At 39.2% G+C, this 13,552-nt stretch overlaps 1 protein-coding gene across 12 annotated transcripts in view; it reads right to left on the bottom strand.

Moving 5' to 3' along the window:
- Positions 1-13,552, bottom strand: part of MAP2K5 (mitogen-activated protein kinase kinase 5) — a 263,591-nt gene that overhangs the window by 51,048 nt on the left and 198,991 nt on the right. For 8 of the 12 annotated variants that reach the window (XM_015142546.3, XM_015142547.3, XM_077939617.1 and 5 more), the window contains 2 exons: positions 8,731-8,757; positions 8,387-8,419 (listed from right to left, as the gene is read on the bottom strand). In XM_015142546.3, coding sequence (XP_014998032.1) covers positions 8,387-8,419; positions 8,731-8,757 — 60 coding nt within the window. The remainder of the gene's footprint in view (positions 1-8,386; positions 8,420-8,730; positions 8,758-13,552) is intronic. The other 4 variants (XM_077939621.1, XM_077939622.1, XM_077939618.1 and 1 more) reach the window with 1 other exon arrangement.

Below are 13,552 nucleotides of genomic sequence, written 5' to 3'. Positions count from 1 at the left end.
AGCCATTATGGAAAAATGGCACGCAGGAGGTTCCTCAAAAAACTAAAAATAGAACTACACTATGATTCAGCAATCCAGCTTCTGGGTATATATCTAAAGGAAATAAATCACTATCCTGAAGAGACATCTGCACTGCCATGTTCACTGCAGCATTATTCACAATAATCAAGATATGAAGACAACCCAAGGATCAGTCAATAGATGAATAAAGAAAATGTGGTATGGATACACACACCAAAATGGAATCTTACTCAGCCTTAAAAAAGGAAATCCTGTCATTTGCAACAGCATATGAACCTGAAGGTTCAGACAGATGAACGTGCTAAGTCAGTCAGACACAGAAATACAACAACTGCATGATCTCACTTAATATGTGGAATCTAAAAGAGTTGAACTCATAGTAGCAAAGTAGAAGAGTGGTTACCAGGGGCTTGGAGGGTGGGGGAAATGAGGAGGTGTTTGTCAAAGGGTACAAACTTACTTTTATAAGATAAATATAGCATGGTGATTTTAGTTAATAATCCTGTATTATATATTTAAAATTTGCCAAAGGAGTAGATTGTTAAGTGTTATCACCACACACACACAGACACATACACAGTAACTGTATGTGGGGTTGGATATATTAGCTTGATTGTGGCAATCCTTTCACAATGTATATGTTTATCAAAACATCACATTGTACACCTTAAATACATACACTATTTGTTAATTGTACCTCAATAAAGCTGGGGAAAAATATAACTTTCACATTCCACAAGGCACAACTGTATTCAAAACTTATGTGTATCTTTACTTTGTCTCTTATTTCTTTCTTCTTGTTCTTGATCAAAGAAAGCAGCATAAGAAGAGGGTGAGAGAGAGAAAATGTTGCCATATAGGGGCAGTCTCCTTCAATCAGGAACAGGTGGTTTATCCTAGAGTTTATTTGGAATGCATATGATACTCAAAACACAGTGTCCCTTGTAGGAGCACTGTAATAATGCCAGGGTTTTGGGCCAATAGAGAGGTAGCACTGTGGCAAGCCACAGCTCTAGGAAGAGGCCTTTGTGCCTAGTGTGGGGGAGAGATGCTGGCTTTCTCCATTAGGTTTGAGAAGGACTAAAGTGGATTTGCTTAAGATGGAAACAGACTTTCTTGACAAAACCCCCTGAATTCAACAGCTCATCATTACAAAATCCCACTTATAAAAGTGTATGTCTTCTGCAAGTTCTTATGACTCTAACCATAAAACTTAATGAAGACATAAGAGAGCCTCTACTATTTACTTATCTGCCTGGCTGGCATATGCACATCATTGTGGTGGTGCTAAAAAGAATCATTATGAATAGAGACAGTCATCTACCCTACCAAACACCTGGACTCACAAGAGGCCTCACATGGACTCTCCACTTGCACGTGGCTCCCCTGATGCTTTCTAGAAATGCTAGTGAAGATGACCAGTGGTGGAAGGAGGCACTGTTTGATGCCAGCCCAGCCTGGATGCTCAGTGAAGAGGATGGAAGTTAACCACATGGCTAGACACTTCTACCTATGTGAGTCAGGCTGACTAAGGGGCAGCTAACATTTCTGTTCTAGAAGAGGGTGACACTGAACAAAGTGGGATGAGAAAATGGAGGACTGGGAAAGGGAGGAGAAAAATGAGGGAAGAGCCTCCTTTATAACAATAATACTAAAAAAACCTCTAAAGGCCGGGTGTGGTGGCTCACACCTGTAATCTTAGCACTTTGGGAGGCTGAGGTGGGTGATCACTTGAGGTCAGGAGTTTGAGACCAGCCTGGCCAACATGGTGAAACACCATCTCTACTAAAAATACAAAAAAAATTAGCTGGGCGTGGTGGTGTACACCTGTAATCCGAGTTACTTGGGAGGCTGAGGTGGGAGGACTGCATGAACCCAGGAGGCGGAGGTTGCAGTGAGCCAAGATTGTGCCACTGCACACTCTAGCCTGGGCAAACAGAGCAAGACTCCATCTCAATCAATCAATCAATCAATATTTAATAGCTAGCTTCTAAGATTCTCCCTCAGTCTCATTTCTCCTACTACCCACCTCAATAGAACTGTCTTAGAAAAAAATACAGATCTCAACATGTCAGACCTTCCAATCATCTCCCTTGGCTACAGGGCAACACCTACGCTTTTTGGTACAGCATTTGAGATGCTCCCTGTATTTTTTTCTAGCTTCACTTGGGGCCAACTATTCGTCTTCAAAGCTGCCTCACACTTAGACACCTATGGTTGTGCCCCTCCCTCTGCTGGGACAATCTTCTCCCCACTTTCATTTTGTGAATATCAAGGTATTTCCAAAGCCCAGCTCAAATATCATCTCCTCTCTGATGCTTTGCTATCTTCCCACATCTTCCAACCTTGCACAGCACTGTTTACATGGCTTTATTATAGTTTTTAATATAATGAATCAAATCTATTTCATGAGTTTGTCTTCCACTAGATCATGAAGTCATCCAGCACAGGGATTTATCCCGGCACCTGGTAGAGATCACAACCCAAGCAGGAGCTCAATAAATGTCTCTTGAAGTAAATAAAAATACAAATTTTTCTAGCTGTGGTAGTCTTCTACAAAATGGAATGTCGTTTAAGAGTGTCTTCTCTTTTCTTCTGCTGAAGCCCATCCTATCCAGCCAAGCAACTAAACACAGGCCATCACAGAGAAACTCTCTGCTTTCTACTTTTCCCTTTGACATTGAAAATTTAGAGACAATTCACAAAAAATAAAATTCACCCTTTTAAAGTAACAACCCAGTTCCAAAATATTTCTACCACCCTAAAAAAAAACCTTGTACCTATGATAGTCATTCTCAATTCCCTTCTCCCCTCCAGTCCCTGGCAATCACTAACTCATTGACTTCCTGTCTCTATGGACTTCCCTACTGTGGACATTTCATAGAATATGTGGCTTTTTGTGTCTGATTTATTTCATTTAGCATGTTTTCAAGGTACATTCATATTGTAGCATTTATCAGTACTTCATTCCTATTTATGGTCCAATGTGAACTTCTGGATTCTTTTCTACATTTGGGCTATGTATTCATAGCATACGTATTCATATACATACGAATAATGCTGCTATGAATGTTCATGTATAAGTTTTTATGCAGACATATGTTTTCCATTCTCTTGAATGAATATTTACCTAGAGGTGGAACTGCTCGGTCATATAATTGTTCTATGTTTAGCTTTTTGATGAATGGTCAAGCTGTATTCCACAGCAACCATGGAACCATTTTACATTCCCACTAGCAATTTATGTGGGTTCCAATTTCCCCACATTCTTGTCACTACTTGTCATTTTCTGTTTTTCTTTCTTTCTTTTTTTTTTTTATTACAGCCATCCTAGTGGGCATGAAGTAGTGTCTCATTGTGGTTTTGATTTGCATTCCCTTAATTAATTGTTGAGCATATTTTCATGTGCTTATTGACCATTTGTTTATCTTCTTCAGATAAACGTCTATTTAAATCCTCTCCCCATTTTTAAATTGGGCTATTTGTCTTTTTATTTATCATTGAGTTGTAAGTGCTCTTTATATATTCTGAATAGCAGGCGTTTATCAGATATACGATTTGCAAATATTTTTTCCCATTCTGTGGGTTGTCTTTTCACTGTCTTGATAGTGTCCTCTGACACACACAAGTTTTTAATTTTGATAAGGCCCTCCTTTTGTTTTTGTTTGCTTATGCTCTTGGTGTCATAGCTAAGAAACCATTGCTAACCTAAGGTCATGGAGATTCACATCTATGTTTCCTTTTGAGAGTGTCATAGTTTTTACTCTTACAGTTAAATCTTTGATCCATTTTTTGAGTTAATTTTTGTGTATGATGCAAGGTAGGGGTCCAAATTTATTCTCTTACATATGGATATCCAGTAATCTCAGCACCATATGTTGAAAAGACTATTCTTTTGCTACAGAATGGTCTTGGCATCCTCATCAGAAAACGATTGACCATGCATATATATTTCTGGACTTTGAATTCTATTCCATATGTCTATCCTATACCACTACCATACTATCTTGATCAGTGTAATTTTGTAGTAAGTTTTGAAATCAGAAAGTATAAATCTTGCAACGTTGTTTTCTTTTTTTTTTTTTTTTTCAATGATTGTTTTGGCTATTCTGAGTCCCTTACATTTCCATGGGAATTTTAGGATTAGTTTATCCATTTCTGCAAAAAAGCCTACTGGGATTTTAATACGATTACACTGAATCTGTAGATCAATTTTGAGAGTATTTCCGTTGTAACAATATTAAGCCCCCACTTCATGAACATGAGATTCCTCTCCTCTCCTTTTTCCTTTTTTTTTCTTTTTGTGTTTTTTGAGAGGGTGTCTTGCTCTGTCACCCAGGCTGGAGTGCAGTTATCTTGGCTCACCGCAATCTCCGCCTCCTGGGTTCAAGTGATTCTCCTGCCTTAGCCCCTGAGTAGCGGGGATTACAGGTGCCTGCCACACTGCCCGGCTAATTTTTGTATTTTTAGTAGAGACAGGGTTTTGCCAGGTTGGCCAGGTTGGTCTTGAACTCCTGACCTCACATGATCTGCCTGCCTCAGCCTCCCAAAGTGTTGGGATTACAGGCGTGAGCCACCGTGCCCGGCCTGTCTTCGGTCTTTGCACTCCTGATAGTGACCTTAGCAAAATTAAAAAGTACCATATGAAATCAGGACTTTGGGAGGCCAAGGCCAGGCGGATCACTTGAGGTCAGGAGTTCGAAACCAGCCTGGCCAACATGGTGAAACCCCGTCTCTACTAATAATACAAAAAATTGGCCAGGTGTGGTGGCGTGTGTCTGTAGTCCCAGCTACTCGGGAGGTTAGGACAGGAGAATCACTTGAACCCAGAAGGTGGAGGTTGCAGTGAGTGGAGGCTGTGCCACAGAACTCCAGCCAGGGCAACAAGAGCAAAACTCCATCTCAAACACAAAACAAAACAAACAAACAAAAAAACTGAAGACAGATGGTCGGGTTGTTGGGACAAAAGGTAGCCATCGACAAGAATGAGGAGTACCGATAGAGAACAGGGGCAATCACAAGAGGGCACAGGAAAAGTACTATGCAGAGCAGTATAGCCATGTAAGGCGCGTTAGCCTGGGGGCAAAGGGCTCTATACACTTCAAGAGGCCCGAAAATATCAATGTCAACGCCAAACACTCTGGCAAAATGGTTGGCAAAATTCAGTGAAAGAATAAGATAAACCCCACACAATTTTACAGCCCTGGAGGGCATCAATACATCAAAGTTTACATTCAGTACCATGTTCAGAACAAGGGACTAAGTCACTGAGAAAAGGTTAAATGATATTCACCACACTCCGTCAACAGGCTGCCAAGAACAAATAGATTTTAGGAACATTTCTTTCTAAAAATGCAAATTTCTCATCGCTGTCAGAGCTTACAGTCATAAATTTCAGTTATCTAGACAATAGGGGCTGACTTATTCCCCAAAGATATCAGATGGCTAAGGCTTCAGGTACACATAGACACACATCACTTATAAAGAACCAAAGCACTTTACAACGCAGGTATTCAGGGACATAGGGAGGACCTGATTACATAAGGACCTTAAGGTAAAAAGTTCTATTGAGAAGCAACTCTGAGGCACCAGATGATGTCTTTAAGCTATCACTTACACCTCAGCTAGCCAGCGCCAATTCAGAAAAACATCACCCACCAAAATTTACTTGGACCACCCAGATTTCTGATTGGAGTTCAATTCTCCTGTTACCTTGGCTACCCTCCCAATTCCTGATCTGTGGTCTGAGTTTCAAGGTCATGATTCTTACTCCTGTTTAGTTTTTGGTGTCTTCTGTTTGGACATCTGGTAGCTAACCCTGGCTTTGTTCCATGATTCCACCTCCTGACTCCCAGATTGGCTCTAACATTCATCTTTGGCCACTCCAGGACTGGCTCTTGCCCACCTTAGTGGTGTTTTACTACATCTTCACTCTTTGCCAGGCCGTAACAGGAGGTCAAGCTGAATCCACACAATAATATGTCACACTGGGCTTTCTGACAGCTATTTTGTATGTGACGCCAAATATACCCATCTTGTCTGAATTAGGCTCCCTCAGGGGAAGTATTTTTATCTGACTTTTCTCTAACAGGAAATAGTACATACTAGCATCAGATACCCATTTCACAATGGGGTAAATCTACTCCCAAGCAGTAAAACGGCTCAAATCCCAACTGGGCATATTCATTCACAAATAAAAGGCCTAAAAGTCAGATGCAAATGAAGCTAGCTAGCTAACCGCCCTGTGGGAACTAAAGGGGAAGACTTAGCCCTGGCAAGCAGTTAGAGAAGTTTGAGAAGTGGTTCTCAAACTTTAATGTGCAGAGAGTTACCTGGGAAACTAGTAGATTCTAGGCACGACCCCTAGAAAGTCTAATTCAGTGATCTGGGGCCAGGAATTTGCATATAACAAAAAATTCTGATGCAATCAGTCCTTGGGCCACCCTATGAGGAACACTGCATCACAGCAATGAGAATTTTGACAGACACAGGACAAGCGCAGTAAGTACAGGATCCCACCAATTCTTCCTCTCCGAGATGCTATGATTCATCTTGTCTAAGGCAGGTCATCTGGCCAATCCTTTCCTAATACTTTTATTGCAGAATATCAGCTCAGTTCCAAGATCAGCCTGGTTTTAGTAAAGGCAATGTTCATTTCCCAAGTTTCCACAAGGAAAATGGTTTTAGAGTACATAGGAATAGATGTCTAAGTTACATTTTTCTCTTGACTAAGAAAGAAATGCTATGAAGAAAAATATACCATTTAAGTTACACATGATTGTTCTTCATCAATCTTCATCCCTTAAATAGAACATCTCCCTATGGTAATTTCAAAAGTCTCATGATTTTGCCCAAATTAAACAAGATATTTTAAATTGAATAGCAATAACTGCTACTTTAAATAAGGAATGAAAATATCTATTTGATGCAGAAAACCTTCAAATGAGCTGTCCAGAAACACATATAGTATTGGCAAGGAATGCCTTTACCTGGATGTTCTGATGCCTAGGAGCCTGGCAGACCAACGGGAGAGCCCAGGAAATATAGGAGGCTGTGCACAAAACTGGGTAGGCAAGTTTCCCCAGGCACTTCCCCAAGCAAAACCGGAGGAGGACCTCAGGAAAACCAGTTAAATTGGGAGGATTCTGATGGGGATAGTATGCTTTTGGAATATAAGATGACAGAGGATATTGATGAGCTATTAGATCCAGGAGGTCTGTCTGATATTTGAGATAATGGAGCCTCCATTTGTTTCACGACGATGCCTTCATTTTTACATCAACATGGTTTATGGCTTGTAGGGGATATATGGACTGACTGATGCAACCATTAAGGATGTTGGAGCCCCACTCTTACTATTATTGTGATATGTGTGTATGTTTGGTTTTTTCCTAGGAGGATCTTTATTTTTTCTCCCAAATCTCATAACTGGTTATGCAGATGTTTAATTGAGAGGAATAATTATGAATTACGATTTTTTTCTTTCAAACTTTCCTATCTGAATCATTTATTGCCTTTCCTCTCTAATTACAAGTGTTTTAAATATTATAAAATTCAAGTTTAAAAAAATAAACATTGCTAGTAGGCAAACCCAAGCCCAAAAAAGCTCACTTTTTAAAGAAAATGTTAATGTTTCTTGAAAGTCTTGTGTATTATAAGATTGATGATTTACAGAAAAGGAATTTAAAGTCAGAATAAGAAGTAGACAAAGTTGGTTGAGAGAGAAAGGTAGGCAGATTAGCCTCATGAAGGCAAAGGAACAGTGGAACTCAATGGAGCAGGATGATCAGAAGTAAGCTCAATTAAAATGTGAGAATACAGGTTTCCAGCTACTAGAATACACAACATGTTAGGGGTATAATCTGAGAAAAATGCCTAACTAGGAAATTAAAGCTGAACTGTTGACCTAGAGTTTTTGAGCCCTTTTATTGCTCTGATATGCTTTGGGTAAATAACTCAAGGAAGGCAAATTTCACCCAGCTTATGCTTGCTCTTCAACTCTGACCCTTGCCTACTGAATGACTTTAAATAACTGTTGCAGAAAAAAATGATACCATTTAAATTTCCAGCTCCATCCCCATCTGGCCAGGGAGAGGGTCAATTAATATTATTGTGTTTTGTCTTTAGGGCATCTGATACCCCTGAGGACCAGCCTGCGGGACAGTCTGTTTTTGCAGGGTTTCTTGGCCAGAATCAGAAGAGTGGGATTCAGGACAAGGCCAGTTCACGTAACACAGCTCAGAGCCATACAACACAACTTGCTCCAAGGATGTTGGGCATTGTGCTTCATTAGGAAACAAAATATAAGCTTTCCACACCATTAGGAATGACTTTAGGAGTGAAAGCACATAAGACGATGCCTCACCTCATCAACAATGCACTGCAGAAGCTGGAGAGGCTGCAATGGAAAAGAAGAGAGGAAAAAGTATTAGCCTCTATGCAATATCTTTACAGTGGAGTGGAAAGAAAAAATCATTAATGCAATAAAATATAGCAAGATTAATCAACAACAGCAAACTCTTATAAAAACATTGATGCTCAGGATGTTCTATTATTTCTAATGGTACCTAATCTAATACAGGCAGTTAAAGGTTTGCATTTTCTTCAAAATGCAATTTGCTAAGTTTAAAACAAGGCATTCAAGCATGCAAAGGAAGCAGCCATCAGGAAAAAGAAAAGTGAATTTTTTTCTGAACTCATAAAGCTTACCATTAAAGATCCCTGGTTTTTCTGAATCTGAAAAAAGGCAATATGTAATTAGCATGTCATAATCAAAATGACTCACTTGGACACATTATGATCACTGAGAGAAAATTATTGCATTGCTGGTGGCAATTTGTGGGCATGTGTTAACACAATTTACATAATGAAAATACACAAATGTTAATAGCTCGCTTCTCATTTATAGGCGAAAGTCAGCAGAATGTTAATTTCACACAACACTTTTTAGTACCCTCCAGGTTGTATTAGAATAGGGAGAAAAACCATAATCCATTTCAAAAGGCTGTTTACGATTCAGATATAAATAATGTTTTATATTGCTAGATTGTGAACACTGGGCTTAATGTTGCAATCATTGCTAATGTTATGAAGCTCACTCTTTTTAAATTAAAAACCGATTTATTTAAAATTGAAATTAAATCATAGTCAGAAATTAGAATTTTGGATTCCTGCCAGTGTCTGCTCACAATTCCCTATTTTGTGAAGAAAACTTTAATTATGTGGTTGAAGTATTTGCCCCTAACTTAGGAGTGAGGTAATGATTCCACCTTTTCCAAAGTTCCTTCTGCCTGTTTCCAGGGCAGCAATGCTCTCTGGGAAAATAAAATTCATGCAAGTTTTACACTGATTTTTAGGGAATAAAAGCAGAGTCCAGTAAGAGTGTGTTTCTGATCAACATTCTGAAGGCAGGTTGCTCACACATTTAACACTGATAAACTGAATTTCTTAGCTACTAAAACGTGACACAAAAATTAATAAAACATCCACTTAGTCATTAAAGTAGTAAACACTTCAATGCCTCCCCATCCAGGAAAAAAAAAGCCTACAGTTATTATAAACTCAATGAAAATGAAACTCCAGGTACTACATTTTCTAACAGAGAACTTTTCAGGAACCAAATACTGATGGGTCAACTGTTTTCTGAGATAACTGAGCTCCAACCAGCTGGTAAAATACACGGAAACTAGTAATAATCCCTTATATGTTTTTATAGGTGTTTACAAAAATTCTTTCCCATATACTAACTCATTTGATCTGCACAACCACCCTGAGGTTGGCGGGGATGATCATCTTTATTCTATGGTGGGAAAGCTGGGCCTACCAGAGGACAGGGTCCGGGCCTGAGGCCTCAGGGCCAGGGTGTGGTGGTACTGGGGCTCCTCCAGAGCTCGTTTCCTTCCAGCATCTGTATTACACCTGCCTATGGTCATAGAGTTATTTGAAAACAACTGGATTTATATACATTTATACTTGGTATGGTATTGTTGATAATTTATCCATTTTGACATGTTGGTTCCTCTCACCTAGACTGTGAGTTTCTCAAGAGCTGCAGCTACGTTTATGCATTTCTTTTGCATCCATGTGGCTGATCAGCACACCATTCCTCCTACTGCCTGAATGTTTTAAAGTGTTCTCCCATATATTTGTCAAATGAACATGGTGCCCACTCATTGCTCTTACTGGCTTTTCATCACTTCCTCCCCAATCACTACTTTGGGAAACCTCTGTCCCAGGTTGACTGGCTTAGTCTATGTTGATAGTCCCTGCTTAATGTTGTCCTGAATTACTGCTTATTCTGGTTCCTCCAGTCCATGAGTACTTCCAGCCAAGATTCTGCAGGTAAAGATTTATACTACAAGGGAAGGCGGAGCTGTAACCACCACCCTGAAGCAGTTAAGAATTTCAGTAACAAAGCTACACCACCTTTAAAAAAGTACTGAAAAGCCTGGACAACCTCTCCTATGACATGAGATACCTATGGAGTTTGCTTTTATATATTTTTTTCAAGCATACACTGATGCTCCCCTTACCCCTACATTCCTAGTAAGATATATCTACTTCAATAGCAGAGTTATTCGTAATGAACAAAGAATCAGAAATCCATTTCTGACATCAAAGAGAATGAGCTTCACAAATTTCCAAGACTCAGGGGGATGACAACATTCTCTGAGGAGAACATGCAGCAAACATTCTAAGTGAGAGGTTTTGAAATGAATTCGAAATGGATTATGAAACACTGTCCCCAGTAACATATGAGTTGTGTGAATCAGATTAACTGAGGGGAGGAAACTTCCTCATGAACTGAGGTCTTAAAGAAAGCCTCTAGTTTGCCCTATTTTGCAGGTTAAAAGCTTAGTCTAAGACAACTTAAAATTGTACTATTTATGCTTGCTCTTTACTAAAAGAAAGAGAAAAACAGCAATATCAAAGTCTTTTTTAAAAATAATCTTATAACTATACTGTTTTGCCCAGGTTTTTAAAGAGAGATGTTATCAGGTTTTATTATACAGTTTTGATAGCAACATATTATATGAAATCATCTTCATAAATTTTGTATTAAGGTAGCAGCGCCAGTACCTGAAATTGATTCAAAAGGCTTAAGATACTCAATTACTTTTTAACAGTTACACAATGCAGTGACTTATATCTTCTATTTCACAAGAATTTGATGATGTAACATCATTGTAATTGATTCATTTTCTCAATTAAATAAAGCTACTGTGCTTTTCTTTATATGAATGCCACATAGACCATAGAGTTAGATGTATTATCTCCTTTTTCTGTCTCAGATATATTGCCGTAAAGGCTGTATTCTGTTCCTCTGTTAATTCCACCAGAAAATTTAATGCCACAGTCATATTTTTAAAATTCTGAACTGCCATGTACTCGGCTGTATTTATATTAGGCATATTTTTCACTGCTAAACTCTTTGTTGTTTACCTTTTTCAAGATCACATTACTGTATAGGCACAGCAACCATAAAACAGACCCGAACAGTCAACCTCCAGTCATTGCCTCTGCTTTTGCACACAGTTCATGAAAAAGTGAAGCCCCTAGTTTTATAGCACATTAAAAGTGGAAGCAAAGGTCCTCAATATAAAATGTTGGCTTTGTGAATGCCTATCTTTATTCTGGGTCTGCCTTCGAAATGCTTAGCTGTGAGAGCAGAGTTCAGAGGAACACAATAATATTGTTAGGTCTGATGTACTGCCTGCACCTCACAACATATGAAATGCTGTTTATAACTAACTTGTCCAAGCCCTCATTCCTGCTTATACATTTTGTGTGTATTGAGTGTTTTCTATGTCTAACTAGTACTTTGGGACAATGAGAGAACAATAATTGTTCCAGTCACACACTTTGTTAATCAGTTTCTAGAACTAGTAGCATTTTGATAGACTAATTAAATGAACCTCTTCCCTTTTCTGGGCATAGATTTTTTTCTTTCATTAGCTGTTAGATTCAAGATTTAAAACCACACTAATAGGGGATAGTTACGTCTCATTCTGATGTAAGACAGACTCTTATGTGTTTAAATGGGGGAAGAATGACTTCATAAAAGGCAGCCACAAGTACCAGTTAGGTCTTGGTATTATTACAGTAACATTTATCATATATTTCCTTACAAGGACTATCTAGTTAGCAATTAGAAAACTCTTATAACATGACTTATGACTGTGAAAAATGATGCTAGAAAGGAAATTGCCAATGTAAAAGTTTGCTTGTGGGGCCTCAACTATTTAGCCAATGACTCTGGTGATAAAAAGCAATTTTGGAAGTCTCACTTTATGCTTCGCTCTCTGTAGAGGAGCTTTTTACATAAGTGGTAAAACAGACCTTGCTACCAGCCCCTTTTACATTATATTCAGAGGCACAATCAGAAAACTAAAATGAATCTACCTATGTAACTTAGAGAAGACACCAGCTATCTATAGCTTTCATTTTCTCCTTTACTCTCTGAAATTATGGTTTGCCCTGCAGCTCTTGTCTGTAAGATTTATGTATGACCTAGGTCAGATCTTCCAATATCAGTTGACAAATTTTCTCTTTACATATTTACTGCTTTTCAAGCTTGTATTATTTTCTCTTAAATAGAAAGAAGAAATATAAAATTAAATCATATGGTTGGAATTTTTAAAGAATAGCATTTTCATTTGTTGTGCTACTGGCATCACATTCTAGCTTTCTTTTTTCTCTTTTTTTTTTTGAGACGGAGTCTCACTCTGTTGCCCAGGCTAGAGTGCAGTGGCGCAAGCTTGGCTCACTGCAAGCTCCGCCTCCCGGGTTCACACCATTCTCCTGCCTCAGCCTCCTGAGTAGCTGGGACTACAGGTGCCCACCACCAGCCCAGCTAATTTTTGTATTTTTAGTAGAGACGGGGTTTCACCGTGTTAGCCAGGATGGTCTCGAAATCCTGACCTCGTGATCCACTCGCCTCGGCCTCCCATAGTGCTGGGATTACAGGCGTGAGCCACCGTGACTGGCCTACATTCTAGCTTTCAGTGTTGAGTTCTTTATTCTTTTTTTTTAAACTTCAAATTTTAGGAGCTGTGGCTATTTTGCAAGGACTCTCTTTTCAAATCAGATGCATGAAGCTATAACCCTGGCTAAATATAAACAGGGATTATGGAAAACTGAGACATTCACATTCTAAATGAAGAATTATGATCTAAAGTATTTATGAAGGGAAGGAACCCCAGAGATGATTTAGTTCAATCTACTCACTTTGCTTTAAGGAAGCTGAGGCTCAAAGGGGAGCAGCGCCGAAAGTCATAGATAGTGCCTGGCCTGACCCTGACAGTTGGGTTAGGAGGCTGTCCACTGTGAGAAAAATGCATGAACTTTGGAGTGAGAAAGACCCCTGGGATTCTACTCAGATGCCCATGGTCCCCAGAACCCCCCTCCCTTCAGTGGGGGCTTAGAGCTCTCGTCTACAAAGTGAAGGAATGAGCTAGAGAAGCCAGAGCTTCCTATTCAGGAGCCATGTTCATTTTTCCTACCCAAGGAAGAAATGGTACCAGCAATCAAT

This window comes from Macaca mulatta, chromosome 7 (genome assembly GCF_049350105.2).
Source record: "Macaca mulatta isolate MMU2019108-1 chromosome 7, T2T-MMU8v2.0, whole genome shotgun sequence".
NCBI classification, from domain to species: domain Eukaryota; kingdom Metazoa; phylum Chordata; class Mammalia; order Primates; family Cercopithecidae; genus Macaca; species Macaca mulatta.
The sequence above is the reverse complement of the archived record's forward strand: the minus strand, read 5'-3'. Positions and strand labels throughout refer to the sequence as shown.